Source organism: Pelodiscus sinensis, chromosome 1 (genome assembly GCF_052426305.1).
Source record: "Pelodiscus sinensis isolate ZL-2025 chromosome 1, ASM5242630v1, whole genome shotgun sequence".
Lineage (NCBI taxonomy): Eukaryota > Metazoa > Chordata > Testudines > Trionychidae > Pelodiscus > Pelodiscus sinensis.
Window position 1 is genome coordinate 86079162 of NC_143052.1, and position 27172 is coordinate 86106333.

At 42.9% G+C, this 27172-nt stretch overlaps 1 protein-coding gene across 6 annotated transcripts in view; it reads right to left on the reverse strand.

Moving 5' to 3' along the window:
• The window catches only part of ANKS1B (ankyrin repeat and sterile alpha motif domain containing 1B), an 821971-nt gene that overhangs the window by 709374 nt on the left and 85425 nt on the right, over positions 1-27172 (reverse strand). For all 6 annotated transcript variants that reach the window (XM_075933985.2, XM_075933942.2, XM_075933974.2 and 3 more), the window contains exons 2-3: positions 12703-12783; positions 1986-2142 (exon numbers count right to left, since the gene is read on the reverse strand). In XM_075933985.2, the coding sequence (XP_075790100.2) occupies positions 1986-2142; positions 12703-12783 (238 nt within the window). The remainder of the gene's footprint in view (positions 1-1985; positions 2143-12702; positions 12784-27172) is intronic.

Genomic DNA, 27172 nt, shown 5'->3' on the forward strand with positions numbered 1-27172 from the left:
GCCTGGGCACTTACACTCACAGATTTTGTTTTAGGGGCAGAGGCAAATAATTATCTTGACAAAGTCACACAAGTTTCCAGGGAAGGTCTTGGCCAGACTTTTAGGATTTTTCTTTAGAGGACAAAAAAGCCTAAGCCTTCACGAAGTATGTATTATTCAATCTAATGACTGTGGGGTATGGACATAGACTAAAAGTGGCTGTCAACCCTTACCACATCTTCTGATTCATCTATTCTTTAATGGGAGGCGACTTCTTTATCAAGTGAATTTTTCTCCCTTTTGAGCAGGCTGACAGGTATGGTTTGCCCTATGGCAGGGATATGCACACCCTCAAAAAGGCCAGCAGCTGCTCATATTTCCTGTGTGCATTGGCAGCAGCTCCTGGCAAACGATTACTTCAGGAAACAGAAACTATGTTTTTCTTTAAATGTAGTGCACAGTTGGTCAAAACTCTTCTGGGATGAAAAATTTTCATTTGGTTTGGAGGGTGGGTTTTAATGAAAAATGTACTGAATTAAAGGCAAGAAAAGGAGATAACTCCTTCTCTTCCCCCCCACCATACATAGTTTTTCAGTTTGAAGCAAAATTAATTTTTTCATTTAGTTAATTTTGAATGTTTTTCATAAACATGAAAAACCCAAAATGTCTGAACAAAAAGTTTCCATTTCTTTCTAATTGTTTTTATAAAAAAATATCTTTTCCAGCCAGCCCTACTTCTCAAAGTATAGCCTTGCTTATTTCTTGCATAAAGGCGGCATTCCGTAGACAAGTGCATTACTTTGACAGTGTGATAACCCTGTAACTCAGCTGGTCTCGTACTTGTCAAGTGCTGGTTCCATCTAATCAGGTCTTGTGGTTGGAGGAGAGATTGAAGTCAGATATAGGTGGTCAGGACTGGGACAAAGTCAATGCTGGCACCAAAGTCCAGGCACAGGCTGGGGTCAAAACTGAAATCAAGAATTTATAGATAAAGCCAAATCAGTATCACAGATGAAATCCAAATGCAGGCCAAAAGTCAAAGATGGATGGCCAGAGTCTGGGAATCAGGAAGCAGGGCTGAAGTGTGTGTTATAACTGATTTGGAGCCTAATCAGTATAAGTGCATGGCCAACACTGGAATGAGGCCTATGAAAGGGTGGGATAGGAGCAGAAACCACCTCCAGAGCAGGCGGGGAGTCTAGTGAATCTGTTCCATTGAAAGAAACTGAGAGGATTCGTAGGCAGCAGTGCAACTACACAGGCTAATCTACAGCTCTGTGTTGGTTAGGGAAATACCTGACCTTGGAGGTCAGTTGAGATGGGCTTTGCTCAAGAATTGGCTGTTGTCTAGGCACTAATCCCACAAGTACAACTATTATGAGACATGCATGACAGCCATAGAGGGTGTTTGCAGCATTTATATCATCAGTTAATAGCTCGTTGAATAGACCCTGTCCTTTAACAGCTATGAGATTTTTTTTGCCAGCATTTGCCATGCAGCAGAACGGATGATCATTTAGCCCCTGTTATTCACAGATATATGCATACTATGTTTGTAATATAAGTTTACACAATACATTTGTGTTATATTACATTGCAAATATTCCAAATAGACAGGAACATATTACAATTTACTTCATAAAAGTTACTTTAAGAAAGTGAATATGTAAGTATGCTGCTTATTATACTTGAGTGTACTAAGAATATATGGTAAAAGCTAAAGTTATGCCTTTAGAAGAACTCTAGAAACAAATAGCAGTCTCTGAATCGTCTTTAAATAGTTTCTTTATTAAGATCTTCCACAAATATAGTTTCCTAATTCAATGGAAAATATGTTCTGCACATGCAACATGGAAGGCTTTATCAAACCCAAAATTAAATTTCTACAGCTTTAAGATGCATGGAAAGCAGACATATTTTGCTGAATCTGGATATAACTTTGCCATACCTAAACATAATTATTTTTATGTTCTGATGCCATAAACAAAGATTTTTAATCACTTCACCTGTTCATTCACTCTGGAGTGTGATGGTCCATGATGGATGAGAATCTTCACAATATCTACATCTCCTTTCCAAGCAGCCAAGTGTATAGGAAAATAACCTTTGTTATCTGCCACGTTAGTTGATGCTTCATACTGAAGTAATTTGATAACTACATCCCTGGAAAACAGGGGGAGGAAGGGGAAAATGCTAAAAATTGAGAGGACAGCTTGTTTTATAGAGTTTGTACACATTGTCAAAATGTTTATTCTTAATAACAGATGAGCCAAATCCCACAGTCATTCATGCAAACCTACTGAAATTAATTTGCTTAAAAACTGACTACAGACTGCAAAACAAGCTCAAAATGTTATGATTAAATGTTATGTTTGTTCTTTATTTTAATGACTGAATAAAGGGGTTATTTACTGACAGTAACTCAGATGTATTGGAGCATAAGATTTCGTGGGCAAAGACCCACTTCATCAGATGCATGTCATCAGATGCATGTCATGTTGGTAAGTAAGCCCTTTTTCTTCTTCGTGACATTGCCTCCACAGAGTTCCATAGCAAGAGATCATTGAACGACAACATACTTAGGTGTTTACTAATCTCTCTGAAAATCCTGTTTTCATTTTTAGTTTCTTATTTTTCATCTACCAAAATCAATGAGCGATGACACAACTTCATTATTTTTCATCTGTAGCTGATTTCTATTAACATGTTTAAATTATATTTTATAGGACTTTCCATTCTTTGTAAATAGAAGGTGCTCGATATAGCCGTTAATTTTTAAGTAAAATTCCATATTGATTTCAACAGGATGCTCTGCTTAAAAACAATAAGGTCTGAACTACAGTTAGTAGGTATGCTAGAAAATAAATCAGTTGTGTCTTACCTGTACATTTATCTTCTCATAGAATTAACTTCTATTAACTTAGTCAAGGCCTAAGCCCTAAATACATTAGCTACATTCATCAGCTAATACAGTAGAGGCAGTTCTGGACAAGCAAACACTGACTCTTTAAGAGCTGGCATGAACCAAAAAAAACTGAGGAGTACTCTGAAAGCAGATTACAAGAAACATTATTTCTTATGTTAAGAACTTAGGCCTTGACTAAAAATATAGGCAAAACTAAAACCTGTGGTCCCTAAATCTGTCCCAAATACTGCAAATAAGGACAATGATATAATGTTAAATCTGGACAAAGGAAGGAGAAGGCCTACAAGATGCACCCCCATATTGTCACTGAAAGATCACTTCTGGATTCAGAAGACATGACAAATCTGATACAGGGAGGCCAAGTCAAGGTTTCAGTCCAATGGTCCATTTACCTACCACCGAGAAGGTCAAACTGTGGGGGGTGGGGAGAGAAAAGGCCACATGCAGCAAGGATAGTCCTGCTAGCTTCTTTGCTCCAAAAGGAGTGGACCCAAGAACCGAGTCCAATGACTGCTGTGTGTTAACTCTTTCCTGGTAGAAGAAAATAACAGAGGTTTGGCACGATGTGGGCTCTTAGGCCTGGTCTACATTACATGGGAAGATCAAAGTAAGATACACAACTGCAGCTAGATAAATTATGTAGCTAGAGTCAACGTACCTTAAATCCCCATCCACACAACAGGAGGTTGATGGAAGTAAATGCTCCCATCGGATTTCCTTACTCTTCATGAGGAGTAGGAGTACTGGCACAGACAGGGGCGCTCTTTCAGTTCAATCTAGCAGGTCTATATTACACCCTCTAAATTGAACCCCAGAAGATTGACCTTGGCAGCACTGATCTTCCATGTTGTAGACATGCCCTTAGGTAGCCAACACTTTGATATCCAACAAAAATGTGCCTTGAATTGCATGTGGCTGATGGGCATAGTTAACCTAGGAATTGTGTTTCAGGACCACAGTAAAGGTACTCAGTTGAGAAAATATAATACAAACTACACTGTTTAAAGGATAGCAGACTATACTAGTAAAAACTTAAGAAACATAGAAGATAACAAATGGAGTACTGCAGCAACTTGGATTAGGTCCAATATTTATTCTATAAACAAAATATTTTGCTCTAAATAAACTAAGATGGAGTAGTAAACAAATGAATATTTTATACTTTTGTTGTCTCCAAATCAGACGTACCAGCTAAAATTCAGGGAAAGCTAAACTATTTATGAGCGGGGATAGCCCAGGAGTTGCAGTTTGGGCAGAAACAAATTAATGAGGTCTTGGGGATAAAAGTTGCCTAAACAATATACTTTTAACTGAACACTAAGCAAGAAAAAGACTTGGGAGTTATAACAAACATATCCAAGAATGGTTTTGAACATACAATAGAAAAACTGGATAGCCATTAGAGACATATTAAAGGAATGCATTATATCATCCTCTAAATGGCATATTAAAATACTAATATCTTTTAGTACACAATGATGAACATTGGCAAGAAAAAAGGATAATTGGTGAGATATAAAAGGTACAGAAGAGAACAATGATAGAAGTGGTAGAATTAACTGATAAAAAAAGTATAATTAGAATAGTTCTGATTTTGATTTTAATATGTTTTTCATACTCTAGGTACCCCCCAACTCTTTACAAAGCACTGTTTGCTACTGATAGGGCAGTGATTGGAAGGTCAAACATAGCACCCATTTATGCATTCAGTGGTACATAATCACTATGTCCCGACCAACATATTTTCTTTTACTAAATTAAGACTTTGATATTCAAGGTTGTTTGTTATCTTCTCTTTCAAAAAGTGCAAGGTAACATTAACTTCCTATTGACGTTTATCAAAAATGTAAAAAACAAAAAACGGATGTCTTTTTAACAGCTCATTTAGAAAGTATGTACTATGGATGCCATGAAACTGATAGGATAAAAGCTGTTTTGACAGGAAACAAGAAACAGTGGTCATGGACCTCTAAAAATAAGTTAAAATAGCTTTAAAGGAGTTTAAGAGAAATGCTCTATTTGAATGTGAATAGTCACATTAAAGCAATGTTAAAGGTGCATATTCGAAATCAGAAACAAACATAATCAGAAAAATGACAAAATTAAGACTCCAGTAACAATGTTGATTAGGCTCCACTGTGCATCCTGTATATTTTATAGTAACCTACAAACTTAACCAGAAAAGGGCAGAAATAAACAATGAAATATATCTGCAATACAGCCAAATTATGTTGCTATAGAAAATGTCATTTTTAATTTATTTTTATTTTTATTTGCCTAACATTTAAGCCCTATATAATAGCATTTGCCTAAACCCTAACATTTTCATGTACCTTTTGTAATTTAATTTCATTTGCTATTTAAAATGAAAAGGGAAAACGTCATTTTCTATGGTTAATTTTACTGTAAATTCTTTTCATTACCATGTGAAAATCACACAGGATAATGAGAGGAGGGGGAAGGTTAATTTCCACACTGGTAGGTGGCTGTTTTTTGTTTGGCTGGAGACTAACAGGTTTACATTGTGACAACTTTTGTTACAAGACAGAGAGATATTTCCTTTTTTTTAAATAAAAGTAAAAGCTGAATATTTGGAAAATACTACAGAATGTAACAAATATGCAGATAACCTACAATAGCAGGATCTTTAGAAAACTTGCACTCTTATTTTGCTTTCTGTCCCTGATGACAAGGCAAGCAGTATTTCTGGACTATTTTGAAACCTTTGTGTTTCAGTACGATATTTAGAAATTCCCTCATGGTTTTTTTTCCTTCTGTGCTCATCCCTTTGCTCAGGAAAGTAGCTCTCCATTTGCCTGTCAAAATAGGTAGGCTAAATTTTCATTGTGATCGCTCAAGAGTGGTGATGGGGAGACTAAGGTTTCATTATATGTTTCTAAATCTTACCAAATTATAATGAACATGCTCAGCAATGTGAAGTCAGTTGGAATTAAAGTTGCTCTGAAACTGTCAGGAAGTACTTGTACCCTGGATTGTGTCCTATGTCCATACCAACTTTCATCTTTCAAATTCTAGCCATTTTTACTGTAAATCTGCCTTTGACTTCAATGGAAGCAGAGTTAAGCCAACAATGAATGTGTCTGAAAATAATATCTCAAGCTCTTAAATAAAAAACAGCATAAGATATAAAAACACTAACTAAATAGATAATGTAAATAGACCTAAAGAGTCCACATATCCTTCTTACCTTCCAGAATGCTAATATGTTACTATGATTAGCCTGAAGTCTATCGCTGAATCTGGATATCACAACATTATGCTTCTGCCCAGTTTTTCACTTTTTAAAGTACAAAGTGACAGTTCAATCCTCAGACTGAAATATTCAGTCAGACTAAAAAAATGAACATTTTTTTGCAAGCTACCTTGATCTTCTGACAACTGGGAATGCATAGTTGTACAAGAAATAAATTATAAAAAGGCCCATGATGTTTCTGTTTTTTCAAAGAGATAGGCTAAATCTCAGTCTTGTGCAAGAACATATGCAAATGAGGTGCGGCGATGAATATTGCCATGCCTCATTTACATACCTAATGAACTGCAATTGTTGCGCAAGGGGCTTTTGTGCAAGAAGGAACAATCTATACTGAAAATAAGTGGCAGAACGGTTCTTGTGCAAAAGCCCCTTGCACAAAAATGGTGGCTCATTAAGTATGCAAATGAGGTGAGGCAATATTCATCGCTGCATTACATTTGCATATGTTCTTGCACAAGACTGGGCAGTATAAATGTAGCCATAGAGTTTAGTAGACTACATTAATGACTTTGGGCTAATTCTAGGGAGATAAATTACAGAGACAGACTATTTGGAATCTAGTTTAGGAGTAAAACCTGGAGGATTCACATTATTTGCTCTTGTGTTCATTTAGAAATAAAATTAGTACTTATAGACTGTAAGAAAAATGTGGTCTACAGTAATATTAGAAAAATGACAGGCTTGTGTAAAACAAATAATAACACATAATACATATCCAGCCATTCCTATACTACCATACCTGTCTACATCCAACAGTGTAACAATTTGTAACTAAATAGACTAGGAATACAATTATTCTGGGTCTATGTTATTTTATTTAGATCTGACCCAAAAACCCTTTGAAGCCAATACAAGTCTTTCCGTTAATTTCAGTAAACTTTGGATCAAGCCCTTATCTCCAATCCAGATGCCCAACTTGTCTTCAAACTATGAGAAGACATGGAAGTACTAATATCCACAATAAAAATGGGGTATCCAAAACAGAGATGATACCAGACTTGATCACAGTCAAACAAGAGCCAGTGGAAGAATCAAAACAGAATCTAGAACTCTGATTAGGACTCTCATTTCCTTGTTCTGATTGTTAGATCATACTGTCTCTTTAGAACCAATTACATAGACTCAGAAATGTTTCTGTAAATATGCCTCTTGAGAAAGGAGTTTAATATAAATATTTTCTTAAGTCAATTTATTGGACTGTTTTCACCCATGTTGAGATGAAGAGGTTACTTACCTTGGACATTAACTGGAGTTCTTTGAGAATGACTGCTCCACTCATATGTAAATGTATCTTTGATTTGAGACTTTTGGTAGTAGTGCCCATTCAGTCTACACATGTGCCCACACTATTTTTGTGCCCCATACCAAGGGTATATACAGCAGTGTCAGATGAACTGTCCTCAGTTCTTTGTTTACTGCAATGTCCACAACGCCAAGACACTGAAGCAGAGGGAATGAAAGTTAGGTGGTGGAGCATCCATAGGGATAAACAACTCAAAGAATTCCAATTACTGCACTAGGTAAATAATCTCTTATTCTTAAGTATTGTTTCTATTTGTTCTCTAGCTCAGAGAACTCCCAAATAATACCTTCTAAGGGTACATCTATACTTACCATAAGATTGAAACTCCAGAGATCGATCTTCTGACGTTCGATTTAGCGGGTCTAACATAGACCACTAAATTGAATACTGAGGGCAACATCCCGTACTGGACGTCACCAAGGCTCAGCTTTAGGTAAGCCGACTCTAGCTACGCATTTTGCATAACTGGAGTTGCATACCTTAAGTCTACCTTCCTGGTCTAGTGTAGACTAGGCCTAAGGAGATGGGTACTTCAGAGCCAGATCTAAGACTGACTGGAAACTATGGAACCACAGGAGACAGATACCCTAGAAGTGTAAACTAGACCATATTATTTAGAAAAGGTGTGAACCAAAACACATGTGGCAGATTTTCATGTTTCTACAATAGCCTGAGGGCTCTGCAACATCTGGGAGAGGAGTGAACATCAATGTATTTGTTTATATAAAACATTGTGGTGGTATTTTCTGTTAGAACTGAGGCACACTTACCCTTGAGGTGAAAGGCACACCACTCACAGCTCTTTTACACTTATATACAGTGGAATCTCTTCACGAAACCAAAGGTTCTAAGGTCTCATAGACTCATAGGCTGCATCTAGACTGGCATGATTTTGCGGAAATTCTTTTAATGGAAAAGTTTTTCCGTTAAAAGTATTCCCGCAAAAGAGCATCTAGATTGGCACAGATGCTTTTGTGCAAAATCTTGCCAGTCTAGACGCACCCATAGACTTAAAGGTCAGAAGGGATCATTATGATCATCTAGTCTGACCTTCTGCACAATGCAGGCCACAGACTCTCACCCACCCACTCCTGGAATAATCCTCTCACCTATATCTCAGATATTGAAGTCTTCAAATAGTTTAAAGACCCCAAGATGCAGAGAATCCTCCAGCTGTGATCTGTGCCCCATGCTACAGAGGAAGGCAAAAAACTGCCAGGGCCTCTGCCAATCTACGATGGAGGAAAATTCCTTTCCGACCCCAAATATGGCGATCAGCTGAACCCTGAGCATGTGGGCAAGACTCACCAGCCAGACACCCAGGAAACATTCTCTATAGTAACTCCTATCATGCCTCCATTGGCCTATTTACCACTGATAACGAAAGGTCAATTAGTTACCAAGATCATGTTATCTAAGTGTGCTTCCCACCACATCACCAATGCATCCATGACTAGGGTGAGTGCTGGCTGTGGTTTGGGAAAGGAAATTCCCACACAAATTGCCTGTGGGTCTAGCTGGAATGGGTAAAAGCAAGGCAGTAGCTTAAAAGGCTTCCTTCTCAAGGTTGGTGTATGGAGGCCTAGATGTCCTTGTGTCCCTCAGGACATGAAGACTACAACTGGTTGGTTTAGCCAAGAGCCCCAAGCATTCAGTGGGAGGCAAGAGACCTAAAGCCATGAACTCCTGTGCATCATAATGCCTGTGGACATCGCATTGGTGGCAGAATCTGTTGAGTCCAATGAGGCTTATAACGAGCAAAAAGGCACAGCTGTTTTGCATTTTTCAAATTAGGGGTGAGATCTTATTGCCCCTGTCTCTCCTTAGCATTGGCCACATCCACAACTAGGGATATTAAAAAGCATGTAATAGGGTAACCATGTAACTGCTGAAAACCTCAGTGGTTACATGATTACACATTCTGTAGGCTCTGAGCCTGCAGCGAAGTCTCCCCAGGAGCAGGGCTGCCAGCCCTTGCTGGCCCAACTCCCAGGAATATGGCTTCACTGCTGCAACGAAGCCACCTCTCTCAGGAGCCGAGCAGGCAGCTTTTGTCCACTGGGCTCCTGTGGAGGGGACTTCATTGCCCTTCCACAGCAAAGCTGTCTCTCTAGGAGGCTGAGTGTAACCAACACCATTAACCAATAAGCATCTGCTTATCCATTAAATGGTTAGTCATGTACACTCTAACATCCCCAACCCCACTCTGCCCGGTTGAAGGTGAGTGAAGGTGAGTGAATAAGTACTCATAGCCTTAGAGGACACAAGGAAGATGACGATGCTGCAGCAGGCCCTGAGTGTTCCTGACCTTTCAGCTCCCAGGTGGCCTCCCTGATGGATGATAGCAGTGATAGAATCATCATGCATGTGGTGGCAGTCCTTTCTTCCACCTGGACATGGACATCTATCGAGGTGCCGGACTTGATGCTAATCATGGTGCCAGGCTGGGTGCTGAGCACAGTGCTCACTGCGGTGCTGGGTATGGTGCTGGAGCCACATTCTGACCCTCTTGAGGGTTTCCTGGACAAAAAGGAAGATCAGAGGCCTCTCATCTTGTCAGAGGCTACTGATACAAACTAGGAACTGGGGCCCTGGGCTTGACAGTACCCTCAGAGTGTCCAAAAGGGCTACTGTACTGGGATTTTCCACCGAGCGCCTGATGTGATTGCTCCCAGTGGGAGCATTGAAATCAATGCTGATTTCTTTTAGATATGTAGGAGTCTGGCTCTGAAACAGAGGTCAAGCCTTTGAAGGCCAAGAAAGCACAGTACCAGATGGTGCTGAAGTGTAGTGCTGGGGGGAATGGTCCCAGGAGGAGCAATGCCAGGGAGATTGGTCCTTGGATGACCAGTGTCGAGGCAAGATGGATTGTTGGTGAAGACTATATGCCTCTGGACATTCTAGTGAGTGCAAGCATTCTAGTGGGTGCTGGGTCTGGCTCCTGTGACAGCCTGTGCACCAGTGACGATGGAGAGTGGTAGGCGGTCATTTCAATAAAGTCCCTTCTGCCTGAAATGGATGGGTGGCATTTCCAAATCTCCTATCTGGCTCTCCCACATCAGGCAGTCCACAAGAACCAAAATCAACAGCTCTGTGCATGGTTCACAAGGCACCCATTGTTCACAAGGCACTGTGGGGTGTCCTTCATGAGCCTCATCACCTTTGGTTGTTGGTGATGACCCTCTCTCTGGCTGCTTCTGTTTCTTATATTGCACTGGAGAATATGAATGATGTTGAGAGGTCACTGCACCAGCAATACACAATGGAGACTGGGGGTGCCAGGAAGTCTTGAGCACCAGGGCATTTGGTAGTGCCATACTACCCTGCACTAAGGATAATGTTCTGTGCATTGATGTAGTCGATTTTGGTGGTGGGCCAAGTTACACCTGTAGAGGGTGAATAGTTGACTCCATAAGGAGTTTGAGCCTAAAGTCTTTTTCCTTTTTCATGCAAGGTTGGAAACCCCTGCAGATCTTCCATTTGTTTGTTTGGTGTGCTTCATTCAAGCACAAGGCAAGATTTGTGAGGGTCTTACCAATAGGCTTCTGGCACAACGCACGGGGTTTGAAGACCTGGGACTGAGTCATGCCCCAGTGCCTATTGGGATAATTTGCTCCCCTGGCTTGCTTATGGTCTAGAGGTCAGTCTGACCATCTTGGGGGACTTTCCTGGGGTTGGCCCCTTAGAGTGCATGTTATGACTTGATGTTGCCCTCCCAGATCTTGCTCAGGTCCAACCTGTATGATGTCAAGGCCCTGGGAAATTCCACCATTAGCAATCCCTCAGCTGCCGTAAGCTCATCATTAACCATACTGAAGGTCAATAAATGTAGTGCTGTATATACACATTCCTGGCAACTTAGGGAGTGCTTCAAACTTGTAATCTTCACCCCACCCAATAACTTCTTTCCAAAGAAGAAATAGAAGCCCCACAGGAAGCTGGAAGTGAAGACCTCAAACATTGGAAGCTGTGGGGGAAGAAGGGAGATGAAAGGTATCTGTATAGAGGGGGAGTGGCCGCCCACTGGGGGAAGTCCCCCTTCGCAAGCCTCTGGGGAAGAGCCTGGCCCCAACTGATCATGTGACCAGAAATCAAGGGGTTTGGCTAGCAGGATAAAAAGCCAACTTAGAAGTTCAGTCAGGCCCCAGCTGCCAGAGGAACCAGACGCCTGACCTGTGCTCTTGCACTGGGAGGCTGCTGAGGGCTTGCAGGAGGCTGAGGACTGGTTCAGACCACTGGGACCCAAGACGTCCTTTGACTCGGAGGAATTACCAGCAATGCAAGAACTGTTTACCCCAACATCCCAGAAGGCCTGTTATAGGACCGGTAGGTGCAGATGGGAAAATGGGAAGTAGCCTCGAGATAGCCAACATTAGTCTGGCCAAACTAGAGCTGATGTCAGCGTGCTGTGGTGAGGATCCCTGCTGATCCAGCAGCAGGCTGATCTGCTGTTGTTAGGGTCCTGGGCTGGGACACAGTGGAGCGGGTGGGCCTGCATTCCTCCCTGCCATGCAACCCCCAGGTGGTAGTCTTCCACCTCTGCTACACCAGGCCAATAGCCTGTGCTTGTCGAATCTCCGCTAGAATGAGAAGACCTGATTGTTTGAGTTTCCCGACTTTGACTACTGATTATTTGTTGCCCTGCCCTGAAGCAGGGCCTGGGCCACTTTACTAATTGTGTGTTTGTTGTCCCTCCCGTGTGTCGACCCGAGTCCCAGGACTAGAGTTGCCAGCCCAGAAGTGGGAAATTGACCTACTAACTGTTGCTTTGGTCTGACCACAGGCCTGAGAACAAGGATTACTGGAACTCAGTGAAGTGAGGCAGAGTGGCCACCCCCGACCATCCCCTCAAACATTAACAAAAAATAAAACTAAGGAGGCCTCTATCTAATGACTAAATTAAAAAATAGCTCTAAAAGCAGACTTGTAAAGAAGTGCTAATTGCTCAATCTGAGGCTGAGGCTATTGAGAAGGGACTGAGGGCAGTTTGTTTTATACTCCCTATAAACACTCAATATGAGGCATGAGGATAGTTGGGGTCCAGGTGCAAATAAAATGGGCACTGCTACAAAAATTCTCTAATCAAGGTCATATGGGGTGCATGAACACCTGAAATGGAATCCATAAGGACAATAATACTCAAAGAAGTCAGTGTTATGCTACATTCATTAAGTATACCCAGAGAAATATGGCCATAAATATGAGGCAAATGGCACTTACCTGTGTCCATTTAAAGCTGCATGGTGTAAAGCAGTGTAACCCGAACTGTCTGTGCAGTTTATATTTGGACCTCGCCAGATACTGCAAATAAAACACAATTGTAAAATTATTGCTTTTAATGGAAAACAAAAATGTTTGATGAATGATGAAATTATAATATGAATGTAAAGGTTCCTGCAATAGAAATAGCTAATATATCAGGCACAAATTATTTAGAAATGCCTTCTATGTGGAAATCGACATACTGAAGTTCAAGTAATTTATTTATAAAAATCATTTAACATATGTTCATCTTATGGCAATCTTGAACTTCATGTAGGATAGTTCTTAAAGATTAATAACTATTCTGTAATTTCAGTCAGATCTCTTCTTCCAGTAATAACATTCTGCTACCTGGAATTTTCTACTAAATATGCTGAAATACACTGTGATTCCTTTCACACTAGTTTTTCACCAATATAACTTTGTTGACATGAGTTCAGTCACTCCTGACTTAAAGTAGTGTAAGAATAATTGTTGCCAATAACATCCTTTAAAGAGATACAGTCACTTTAAAAATCACACTCTGCCTGTTATATGTACTTCCTGCTTTGAAAAGTAACTCCTAAGATTATATAACTGAAAGAGCAGTAAAATCTATTTACCCTATTTATTCAATTTGATAACTTTGTGAATTTGATAGTAATTTGTGTATAGTCCACTTCATTATTTTTCCTTTGTAGTCAGTTTTCCTATTGATTGCCTCCATTGTTCACAAAACAATATGGGAATGGTTTTTTTAAGTAGAAACTTCAAAGTCAATGCAGTACCTGAAAGTATTTTCTGTTCATTTTAATTGATTAAATTTCATGCTATGTCCCTTTAAATTGTAAAAGCACTTTAGTATTGTATTACTTTATGCAGTGTAGCCTTTTCAGTACATGGAATTATGAGATTTGAGCAGCAATCCTGGTTCATACCAAGTATGAAAATACTCTTCAGCCTTCATAGACAAACAATATTTTTCCTTTACTTCCTTAGGAAATTACATGCTGAGTTTTCAAAGAAAATGGTCTGAAGCAATTCAGTTAAAAAAATTAATTCAGCATTTACTGTAGTTTTCTATGATCAAAGTCACCAAACTTGGCTGTGAAATGGCTAGATGTGTCTAAAAGACTTTTTTTAAGACTCCTACATTAGATCTGTGTTTGTGTCTAGAGATTACCTATTTTCATATTTCAATTATTTTTTTCAGTATTTGTGCCTGAACTATTAGTTAGTTCAGAATTATAAATAATTGTACTTTCCAGGGGGAATATTATAGCCTTTCTGTATAAATGACACTCAGGGTATGTCTAGACTACATGGCTCCATGAAATGAGGTTTACCAGAGCGGTCGACAAAGGCTTCCCTTGTCAACCGCAGCACGTCCAGACTGCCCCGCTGTTCTGCCAAACAGCTGATCGGCACAGCACGGTGGCCATTTTGATGTAAATGAAGTGGCGATTATTTAAATCACCGCTTCATTTTCCTATGTCTAGTAAACTCATCTACATGGCTCCGTCAACGGAGCCATTTAATCTAGACATACCCTCAGGGTGCATCTACACTGTGGTGCTAGCTTGAAATAAGCTATGCAATTTGAGCTATGCAAATTGCATAGCTTATTTCGAGATAGTCTATTTCAAAATATGGCGCTGTCTACAGAGTGCCAAATTTCAAAATAGACTGCTATTCCAACAAGTCCCTTAATCCTTGCGGAATGAGGTTTACCGGGTCATTGGAATAGCATGCCCATTATTTTGACTGCTTTTCAAAATAACAGGCATGCTGTCAAGATGCAGAAAACACTAATTTGGGATACCAGACGTATCCTGAAATAGCGCCGCAATCTAGACGTACCCTCAGACCTTTGCAGGTTCAGGCTTTAATTGTCTTTTTGGAAGTTAATACAAAGAAAAATCTATTTCTTTGTGTCCTTCAAGAATTATAAAGCTGTTTTTCAATTTTCCTATCTTCTTACATTAGACATACAAAACACTACATCTATACTTTTCTTACTCAGTCTCACTGTGTGTCCAATAATAGGATCTCCAGTCACTTTGAAAATGTTACTTCATATGTCATGTGAGCAACTTGCAGCTATAAAAGTCACCTTTATCTCTGGATCCTTCAATTAAAACAGTTAATTTCAGCTTCCTGAAGAAGGAAGAATTGAAAGGCATTTTGGCATATCAAAAAATTGACAAAAGAAACATTATTAGATGCTAATTCCTTTCTTCTAAAGCTGACACATCCACTAATTTGTCAATGATAATTGTATTTAGGCTTAGCCTCCAGACAAATCTGTCAAAGAACAAAATTTATTTTCATTCAATAGGAAAAATGAAGCAGTATTTCTAATTCGGTGCTATGTAGAAAAGACCAGAACAAAATTTGTTTTCATCTCATCCTATATGATTCCTTATTTTTAAGGTGTCAATTCATAATACTTGTTGAAAAGATACTAAATTTCTTCTTTTTTATTATTTTCCCTAAAAGTTATCTTTCACTGCTTATTATTTTTCTTTAGAGACAACTGATGAATGATAGAATGATTTATAAACAATTTCTCTTCTCTGAAATCAACACATTTGTTAGGCTAAATATATCCTTTAAAAGGTAGGGCAGGGTAAATATATTTGTATAGCTGTGAATATAGTATTTAAAATTTTACTGTTTTAGGGGTTTTTTACACAACACATTCAAAATACAGCTGAATTTAGAATTACTATTATTTAGAAAACACTTAAACACATGCACAGATATAAGTATATGCATATTTTAAGAGCCTGAAATACATAACTATTGTACAAACTATGTACTTTAAGTACAAAATTATTGACACCAATAGGACTACTTACATACTTAAAATAAAGCACATTGTAGGCTCAGGGCCTATATCGTTAAGTTCAGACTGTACCAATGCCATGGCTAAAATTTTCAAAAGCATAGTTACTCAGAGGATAATAATTCCATTTTGCAATGGTTTCAAAGCTTCATATTTTGTTTTAGCTCTGGATTTTAATCAAAACAAAACCTTTGAAACATTTTTGTGAAATGAAATTGTATCACAAAAGTCTACTATTGCATTGAAAAGGTCAGGTTTTCAAGTCAACTCTCAGACATTCTCTCTCTTGCTACAAGTGACTTCAGAGCTGTGAAACAAAAGAGAAGCTAGCAAGCTGCTGCCAGGAAAAGCAGAGAATTGAGGGTGTCATAGTATTGTATCGCTATTCTTATTATCAGCGATTTCTGTGCTGTCTTCAGAGCTCAGTACCCTGACAGCCACCACCACTCTCTTCTCTGACTTCAGAGCTAGGTAGCTCTATTTGAACTTTTGTGGCAGCAGCAGGGTGGGAACATAAACAACTACAGACACAAGGAGTGGGAACACGATCAGGTAAATTTGGGAACCGCTGTACTAGACTATGTGGTGAAAACCTTCCTTTAAATACATTTTCAGCAGTAAATTATTCAGATAATATATATGTCAGAGATGTCACGCTCTGAGACTTTTAGGATTGCTTAAGAAAAAAATTAGGGAGGCAGCTTGGATCTCCCTCCTTTTCCCCTGAAGAAACCAGGAAACTCTATTTCCCAGTCTCCTCCTCCATTGTGCTCCAACCCTGACTCCCCAAAAACAGAGAGGAAAAGAACTGGCCCTGAGAAAGCATCACTTCGATACCATCAAGGCACCTTAATTACCTTAGCCAGTTCTCAGCTTCAGCCACTTTCCTGGGTTGATCCACATTTTCTTCTCCCTCATCTGTCATCTCCCCATTGTCCTCCTTTGCCACTGTCTCCTCCTGCCCCTCTGGCTTCTCCTCCCCTGAAGATTGCTGCTCATTGAGGGTCTGACAGGAAGTAAGTCATGGGGTGCTGGCTTCGCTGACCAAGCCAAGGGATGTGTGTTGTACTCTGCCCCCTGTGGCTCTCCGAAGTATACTCTAGGTACCCAGATAATATTAATGTAGTCCAACAAGGTTCACATAGAGCAGTTACTGAGCAATGCACAATCTGTGGCTTGAGCAGGAATCCAGAAGTGCCCCAATCCTAGGGTTGCCAGATGGTTTAACCAAAAATACTGAACACCCTCCCCCCACACACAAAAAAAGGGGACATTTTCTCGTTGAAAAAAAGGGAGGAAGACCAAAGTTGCTGAGCAAAAAAAAAAAAAAAAGAATGCAGAGAGTTATTAACCAGCATGGCCCTTTAAGAACAAGAGGGGCTGGGCTCTGCCTCTCCTGAAAGGCTGCCAGCAGCCCATCTTACCTCCCTCCCCACTCCAGGCCAGACAGCTCCCCTGCAGAACCAGTAAGTGATGGGGGGAGGGCTGGGCCCAATTGCTGAGTGTGTCGTAGGGTTGCCAGGTGTCCGGTATTGACCCAGACAGTCTGGTATTTTTTCCCCCTGGCCAGAAAAATATATCAGAAAATACTAGACATTTTAAGTGTCCGGTATTTTCTGAATTTTTTTACCAGACAGGAGCCGAAAATACCGGACTGTCCGGGTCAATACCGGACACCTGGCAACCCTACCCAATCCATTCAAAATTGTTACAGCTTGCCTCCTTTCAGACCCTCACAAGGCAAGCCATAGTGCTATTTGCTTTGTTCATCAGACCCTAATGGTAGTAACTAACCCAGGATATGGTGTTTTTTCTGAAAAAAAACCTTCAATTATGTCCACACTACAAAGGGAAAAACAAGTAGGCACCTAAAAATTGTATAGTGAAAAGCAGCAGATAAGGATCATATGATAGCAATAGATATTTGCTTTTAATAAATAAAATTTTTTTACAGGATTTTATAAACATTAGCAGGCTGAGAAAGCCCCGGTTAGAGAGGTTCAACCTATAGTGAATTTCAACTCTAGGCCTCATCCTGATCCTACTAGTGAAAACGCATCAGCTTCAAAGTTTAAGACCTTTAATTTGTTTATTTTTTCACAGAGCAAAAGTTACACGGATTTATTCTATTGCTAAAATTATGATCCATATTTCCAAATATGCATGTTCACTTTTACCAACATCTGATGTGCACACCCAAATTAGAATCACGAGTGCAGTTATGTACATGCACAAATTCCTGATTTGCATATGCTCATTCGGTATTAGTGTTCGTACAAATTGGGCACAAGTAAATATGTGCACACTTTTGCAAGTACACTTTTTAAAATGTGGGCCTTTCTGCACATTAAACACAGCACCGAACTGTTAAAATGCAAAACTGTCATTTTGACTCATTGTGAACAGATGAAATAGCTCCCATCTCTCTTTTATTTGATACATAGATATCACTTCTTCATTTTTAGTCCATTATATATGACTCTTTTCTAAGTTTCTTTTTATGAACTGTTACCAAAGTGCTCAAAAATGTTTCAGTATTTTTTAAATTTTTCACAGTTCCCCATTGAGTGGTAGCTTTAAGGGATACATTATTAAATAAAATTTATTCTTCTTCATAAAGAATGGTTAATTTCTCTTTCTCATAAGTCTCTATATAATTCAAACTACTTCACTTAATTTTAGGGGTGTATTTTTCAAATTGCTTCCCAAGAAAGTAGGTTTAAAAGCTTTAATGCATACCATTAGTGAATGAAATTGGACAAGCTACAATTTTCACATACAATATAGTCCAATAAATATATTTTGGACACAATACAGAGCATTCAAAAGTTGTGCATGCAAGGAGACCAAAAAAGCGCAGTGCAATTTTTTGTGGACAAGCTCAACTATAAGTTTTGAATTGACAAAAGCAGAAGATATCCTTAATCACACATTTTAAATCTTCACTGAAATATTGAAAAGGGCTATTGCACACAGAGTATTAAAAAGCCAAATCAATCAAAGAAAGAGCTGAAACTTAAAATTAAAAAAACAATCCAAAAGATAAATGTTAGAAGTTTTTCTTATTTCATTAGATACCATTATCAAACCAAAATATAGACTGACAAAGGGACTTTTTGAAATTGAAACACCACTCTATCCTCTTCTTGTGATGTTTTTACTTACTAAAATCTAAACTAACACTTTTATTGTTACTTTATGATTTTATATATTTAAAATTATTTCTTTCAGGTTCAATGATGCCTTTAGGCACTGTGCTAAGAGTGGTAGTGAGCAAAATGTGAGCACAGTAGGAAGGTTTCTCATCCCACAAGAATTTTTGATTTTGAAAAAAAAATCCTGTCCTGAATAAGAACAAAAAGTCAATCTCAAAAAAAAGATTGGTAACTGACAAACAAAAATATTTTTCTGTTTTAGTCAATTGCAACATTTTGTTTTCATAGTTTTGACAGATTTAATTTAGATTTAAACCTTTTTTTCCCTTTTTAGACTTTTTTTAGGGAAAGTTCAGAGAGCAGTTGTACACTTAGGGTATGTCTACACTTGCACCCTAGTTCAAACTAGGGACGCATATGTAGGCATTTGAAGTAGTCAGTGAAGTGGGGATTTAAATATCTCGAACTTCATTAGCATGATCTCGCCGGCTCATTACTCTGCTCAACGGCTGTTTCGAAAGTGAAAGTGCACGCCAGGACACGTTAGTTTGAACCAAACCCCTTGCCTTGAACTAACGTTACTCCTCAAAAATTGAGGAGTACGTTAGTTAGAGCCAAGGGGTTTGGTTCAAACTAACGTGTCCCATCACGCACTTTCACTTTCAAAACAGCTGTTGAGCGGAATAACACGCTAGCGAGATTATGCTAATGAAGCGCGGGATATTTAAATCCCTGCTTCATTGACTACTTTGAATGCCTATATTTGCATCCCTAGTTTGAACTAAGGTGCAAATATAGACATATCCTTAGGGAGAGATAATCCCTCAGAGTTAATATTTTTTCCCTGTTGGAATTATGCTTTCTTCTTTATTTTCCTCTTTTGGAACATTTTTCAATGAAAATCCTGCAGGCGATAAGAAAAGAAATCACTGGAACAAAGTATTGATTGCAATATCACAGCCTTTCTATTAGGAAATACTGAGTCAGATGCCCCATTCAATCTATACTAAGAGAAAGAAAGCAAAGTTTGCATATCTGGCCTTTCAAATCCACCTGGGAAATAATACTGTTTGCAGCAACAATTTTACTCAGAAGCAAGATGACTGTATCCACATATAGGAGAGCCAATAATTAAAGGTTGTACTACCAATGGTCAAAGAGAGCACTAGAAAGTGTCAGAGGGGTAAGCCATGTTAGGCTGCATTTGACAAAAATGCAAGGAGTCCTGTGGCACCTTAAAGACTAACAAATGTATTTGTGCATAAGCTTTGATGGGTAAAAACCACTTTGCCAGATGCATGGAGTGGAAATCACAGAAGTAGGGAGATTTTATATGTGTGTGTGTGTGTGTGTGATAGTACCCACAAAAGTTAATGCCCAAATAAATCTGTTAGGATATGTCTACACTACCCCGCCGGGTGTATAGGGTGTTCAGGGAGGGGTAGCACCTCTGATGTACGGGCATGTCATGTCCTTTTAGGGCAGCTCATCCACCTTTGGTCCCCACTTGTCACTCAGATCTCACCTGTGGCTCCTAGTAGCTGTAGCATGTGCAGCGGCCACACCCCGGGCAACAGCTTCAACAGGCTGGCTAAACCAGGTTGAGAGTAGCTGTCGGGTCATCGACCTTCGGTGAGATAGAGACTTGTCTATCCCGAGCATGTGAAGACAGACTCCGGCAGATCGAGCAGATGAGACCTACTAGAATAGGACCAACGGTCATGAAGGTGGTTTCTGCAAGCGATGTTGTATGCTAAGAGCACGGCAAGACATGAAAGATGCCCTGGTCAACCACTGCGCCCAGCCCATCTCCAACCGTCTTGACATTAGTCCTGCCATTGGAGCAAGATGGAATCTGGGAAGAGAGAGTGAGGCTGACTATGCGCACCTCTCCCTCACTTTAATCCAATTCACGCGCAAGTCTTGACATCTCGACATCCCCTAATTCCCGTAAACCTTAAAGTCCTGTGGCGACGGGCGAGTGACGAAGCAGCAGGTGTGGATACACTGGGAGCTGTAGCCGCGGACCTGCACACAGGCGGCTCAGGTCTAATGGTCGTCTTCTTGCTGGCCGAAGCAACAGCTGGATTTGGCGTCTACCTAAGGGTATGTCTACACTACCCCGCTAGTTTGAACTAGCGGGGTAATGTAGGCATACCGCACTTGCAAATGAAGCCTGGGATTTGAATTTCCCGGGCTTCATTTGCATAAGCGGGGCTCCGCCATTTTTAAAACCCCGCTCGTTCGAACCCCGTGCCGCGTGGCTACACGGGGCATGAACTAGGTAGTTCGAACTAGGCTTCCTAGTTCGAACTACTGTTACTCCTCATTCCACGAGGAGTAACGGTAGTTCGAACTAGGAAGCCTAGTTCGAACTACCTAGTTCGTGCCCTGTGTAGCCGTGCAGCACGGGGTTCGAACGAGCGGGGTTTTAAAAATGACGGAGCCCCGCTTATGCAAATGAAGCCCGGGAAATTCAAATCCCAGGCTTCATTTGCAAGTGCGGTATGCCTACATTACCCTCCTAATTCGAACTAGGAGGGTAGTGTAGACATACCCTGAGTGACTGAGCAGCCCTCTTTAGGATTGCACTGCTCACCTCCGTAGTAAGAGGAAGGGGCTAGAAAAGGTGCCCTAAACATTGTTTGCTTCATAGAACCCTGGCCAGCTTACCGCGGCTGGAGGGGATCCCATCTCATGCGGTCGAACAATAAAATTTCAAACAAAATGCAAGGTGACACCACTCACTATTGGCACATGGAACGTACGCACGCTTCAAGACAACCCTTCAGCAGATCGATCAGAAAGAAGAACAGCCCTGGTCACCAGAGAGCTCACAAGATTTAACATCGATATTGCGGCACTGTGTGAAACTCGTCTAGCAAATGAAGGTCAGCTCATGGAAACAGGAGGTGGTTACACATTCTTCTGGCGTGGACGCAGCGGTGACGAACGTCATGAATCTGGAGTTGACTTTGCGGTTAAGAATCATCTTGTCCGCAAACTTGCCAGTCTTCCCAAGGGCGTGAACGACCGACTCATGACACTGCATCTTCCACTACCGAGAGGAAAGCAAGCCACACTGATCAGCGCTTACGCGCCCACAATTACGAATCCGGATGAAGTAAAGGACAAGTTTTATGAAGATCTCGATGCCCTACTCTCATCTGTGAAGTGCACCGACAGGCTGATTCTACTTGGCGATTTCAACGCGAGAGTAGGATCTGATCACACTGTCTGGGATGGCGTCATTGGAAAAAATGGAATCGGTAAATGTAACAGCAATGGCCTACTATTACTGAAGACATGTGCGGCTCATGATTTGATCATCACCAATACCATCTTCCGCCTGCCCACTCGCAAAAAGACGTCCTGGATGCTCCCACACTCTAAGCACTGGCATCTCATTGATTATGTCATTGTGCGGAGGAAAGACAGACAGGATGTAAGAGTGACCAAGGCCATGCCGAGTGCTGACTGTTGGACTGACCACAGACTTATCATCTCCAAATTAAGCTTTCACATCAAGCCAAAGAGACGTCCGCAGGGAAACAAAGCTGTGATGAAAAAGATCAATGTCAGTAGACTGAGGAACCCCAACACAGCAGCTTCACTAGCAGAAGAACTTGGCAACCAACTTTTAGAGCTGCAATTAGAGGAAAATGCTGAGAAGGACTGGGAACGCTTCCGGGATATTGTGCACTCTTCTGCACTAAAGGTTCTTGGACCCTCACACAGGAAACAGCAGGACTGGTTTGATGAAAACGATGAAGAGATCAAGGCCATACTTGCTGAAAAGCATCGCCTTCACCGTGCTCATCAGAATGACCCGTCGTCAACAGCTAAGAAAAATGCCTTCAACAACATTCGCAGGATCGTACAGAGCAAGCTTCGCAAGATGCAGGACTCCTGGTTGAGTGCCAAAGCAGATGAAATCCAGAAGTTTGCTGATAGAAACGATGCCAAATGGTTCTACGAAGCCCTTAGATCCTTGTATGGACCTCAGCCCTCAGGGAGTTCCCCTCTACTGGACTCAAATGGTGCAACTCTCATTACTGAGAAGACTCTGATTTTACAGCGTTGGGCTGAGCACTTCCAATCCGTACTGAACCGCCCATCTTCCATCAATAACGAGGCGATTGATAGAATGCCCCAGGCGGATATCAACCACAGCCTGGATGTCTCACCATCAGAGACTGAAACCTTACAGGCCATCAACCAGCTGTCCAGTGGCAAGGCCCCAGGATCTGATGCGATCCCAGCGGAAGTCTATAAGGGTGGTGGTGCAGTGCTTGTCGACAAACTCACTCAGCTGTTCCAGTACTTCTGGAATCAAGGATCTATTCCTCAGGAACTGAAAGACGCGTCCATCGTACACCTCTACAAGAGGAAAGGAAATCAACAAGTTTGTGATAATCATAGAGGAATATCACTGCTTTCCATCGCAGGTAAGATCCTTGCACGAGTGTTGCTGAATCACCTGATTGACCACCTGGAACAGGGTTTATTACCCGAGACACAGTGCGGCTTCAGCAAAGAGCGTGGCACGGTGGATATGATCTTCGCAGCCCGACAGCTCCAAGAGAAGTGTCAAGAGCAGAATCGTGAACTGTACACCATCTTCGTGGATCTCACCAAGGCTTTTGATACTGTCAGTCGCGAAGGTCTGTGGCGTATCATGTTGAAGTTTGGGTGCCCTGACAGATTCATCTTGATGGTACGTCAGTTCCACAACGGCATGACGGTTCGTGTTCTGGATGATGGAGAAGCTTCAGAGGCCTTTCTCGTCACAAACAGCGTCAAGCAAGGGTGTGTGCTGGCACCGACCCTGTTCAGCATAATGTTTTCAGCCATGCTGTCAGACGCCTTTCAGAACAGTTCCTTGGGAATCAGACTGAGATACAGGACCGATGGGAAACTGTTTAACCTGCGAAGACTCCAAGCTGTCACTAAGATAAAGGAGACTGTGCTACGAGATCTCCTTTTTGCTGACGACTGCGCCCTGAATGCTGGATCAGAGCAGGAAATGCAAGCCAGCATGGACAAATTCGCAGCAGCATGTGACAACTTCGGCCTTCTCATCAACACAAAGAAAACCGAAGTGATGCACCAGCCAGCTCCGAAAGCTCAACATCAAGTGCCCACCATCAAAGTGAAGGGACAAAAGCTGCAAGCAGTGGACCAATTTACATATCTTGGCAGCACCCTCTCCCGCGCAGTGACAATTGACATCGAGGTCAACTGCAGAGTTGCCAAGGCAAGCTCTGCATTCGGCAGACTGCTGACCAAAGTGTGGGACCGCCGTGGAATAAGCCTTGCTACAAAGCTTAAAGTCTATCGACCAGTAGTGTTAACTACCCTGATGTATGCCAGTGAGACTTGGACTGTATACAGGAGGCACGCTAGGCAACTGAACCACTTCCACACGATTTGCCTCCGCAGACTTCTGAGGATCCGGTGGCAGGATAAGGTGCCAGACACAGAAGTACTTTCTAGAGCAGGCCTGCCGTCAGTTTACACCCTGCTGATGAAAGCTCAGACACGCTGGGCAGGCCATGTTGCAAGGATGCCAGATCATCGCATCCCTAAACAGCTCTTCTATGGTGAGCTGTTTCAAGGGAAGCGATCGCACGGGGGTCAAAAGAAGCGGTACAAAGATACGCTTAAAGCCTCTCTCAGGTCCCTGGATATTGACACCACCTCCTGGGAGACCCTGGCACAAGACCGATCAACATGGCACACGCTGCTCTACCAAGGCTGTCAAACATCTGAAGCCAGAAGGACAACCATAGCACAAGAGAAGCGAGCACTCCATAAAGCCAGAGTTGCAAAAGCTGCAACAGTGGTGCCCACACATGTCTGCCCGACATGTGGCAGAACATTCCGTGCCCGTATCGGCCTTATCAGCCATTTGCGGACACACCGTGGACAGTCCATAACCCGTTAGATGTCAAGGTCCTCTTCGAATACGATGGACGAACAACAACAACTAGTTCGAACTAGCGGGGGTAATGTAGTCATCCGCAATTGCAAATGAAGCCCGGGATTTGAATTTCCCGGGCTTCATTTGCATGAAGCCGGCTGGCGCCATTTTTAAATGCCGGCTAGTTCGAACCCCGTGCCGCGCGGCTACACGCGGCATGGAGTAGCTAGTTCGGATTAGGCTTCTAATCCGAACTAGCTGTACTCCTCCTTAGGGTATGTCGACACAGTAAAGTTATTTCAAAATAACTTTCCTAGCGTCTAAACAGCCAAACCGCTATTTTGAAATTAATTTGAAATAGCGGAACGCTTATTTCGAATTTGGTAAACCTCCTTCCACAAGTAATACCGCCAAATTCAAAATAGCTAAATCAAAATAAGCGCTGTGTAGACGCTTATTTCAAAATAGGAGGCCGCCAGCCCTTCCCAGGGTGCCTGGTGGCCACTCTGGGCCAAACCAGGAAAACTCTTCTGCTCCCCGCCCGAGCCCCGGAGCCCTTAAAGGGGTAGACTCTGGCCACAGTGCCTGTGCCAGCTGCAAGCCTGCCAGCACAGAGCCGGCAGTCCGTGCACCTGGCCCAGCATGAGCCATCAGGTGCCACGCACCCAGCTCCCGGATCGCGGCTGCAGCAGCTCCCAGTGGCCACCCTGCAGTGGCCACCTGCGGCGCGGGTCAAGTTAACTCCTGCACAGCCGCACAGCAGTGCCCTTCCCCCATGGCCACGGGGTCCTGCACGGCCAGGCTCGGCCCATCCCGCCCCAGGCAGCCCCGGGCTGCAAGCCAGCAACAGTACTGGGCTGGGCCTGGCATGTGCGTCCTGCTCCACGAGCCCTCCCCCACGCACCAGCATGGGGGCGGAGCCACACATGCACTTTCCCCTATTCGCCGGCGCAGGGGCAGAGCCGCACATACACCCTCCCCCACGCGCCGGCGCGGGGGCGGGGCCACGCATGCGCCCTCCCCCAACCCGGGGCGCAATTAAACTGTCTGCCCAGGGCACTGGAATGACTTGGTCTGGCTCTGCCTGGGGCAGAGGGGCCTTCCCATGACACTGAAGAGGAGGAGGAGGAGGTATGGCCAGGAGCCACAGGAGCCTGGAGGGAGTGTCCCCGCATGCAGGACCCCCGAGCCATCACAGAAAGCCTGTTGCTGGTGTCATCCGAGGTCAGGGAGGCCTGGACATGTGAGTGCCATCACTGTTCACTTATGCGGGGAGGGGGAGGGGAGAGAGGGAGACCAGAGACCATGCGTGTGGGCCTTGCTGACCATGGAGCACGCAGCAACCTGTGCATGTGCCGTACCACCCTGGGTATGTGGGCACGGCTGGCTGCCACACAGGGGCCCTGTCCTGTTACCCACGTGTGTATGTATAAAAGCACATGACATGCTCCTGACCCCAGGGAGGGACACTGCATGATGCCCTCCCTCCACAAGCCTCCTCTATGCAGAGGCAGGGCACATCTCCCCTCCTCTCCCACCGCCACACTATTTACAGCACAGAGGCATAGGTGCAGTCCCTGGCCAGCTCACATTCCCAGGGATAGCAGGACATGCCAAACATCGCCTGTGTGCAAGCACATCGGCTCTGATAGTACGGAGACCTGCCATCCTCATCATGCAGAGGGGAGCTGGGCTTCATCCACTGTGCCCCCAGGGATAACTGACCACTTCTCTTGTTTCTCCACAGCCGCAGCAGCTGCGAATGCAGGGTGCACCACCCCACCCAGGACATCTTCCTGCACCCAGGCACTCAGCAGGATGACCCAGAACCAGAAGGAGTACCAGCGGCAGTACCTGGTGATCCTGCGAAGGCAGGTTTGCATCCTGGAGCACTGGGTGTATGAAGACCTGCAACTGCAGCGCGAGAGCTGGTGGGAGCTGCTTGCCCAGGGTCGTGCCATCTGCGACCACCTGCAGACCCTGGTGCAGAGATTGGTGCCTCCTGCCGCTCCAGTCCCTGCTACCATCCCAACTATCACTCCTCCTCCAACTCCTGCTCCCCCTCCTGCCTCTTCCTTCCCCCCCTCCCCACACGCCTCACCCTCCATACCCACTCCCCCCCTGGGGACACCGAGGCCCCCACACCCACAGTGCTGGGAGACAGGTGGACCAGCAAGACCCCCAACCCTGAGCTTCTCCTCCCCCTTCCTCCCCTTGCCTCCCTTTTCTAGCTCCCTCCTCCCAGGTTTCCCCCTCCCCTTTCCCACCCTCTCGCCTCCCCTCTCCCGCCCTCATTCCCCCACTCAACCCAGTTATGTTCAATAAACAGAGTTTGGTTTTGTCAACACGTGTCTTTATTTAATGGGAAGGGAGGGAAGGAGGGTTCAGTGAAAGGATGTGAGGGTGAAATGAGGCACAAGCCCCCAGTGGGGCCCACCAGGGAGATTTTAGTCCTCCTTCGGGTGGAAGCTTTCCTGCAGGGCCTCCCGGATACGGACAGCCCCCTAATGGGCCTCCCGGCTG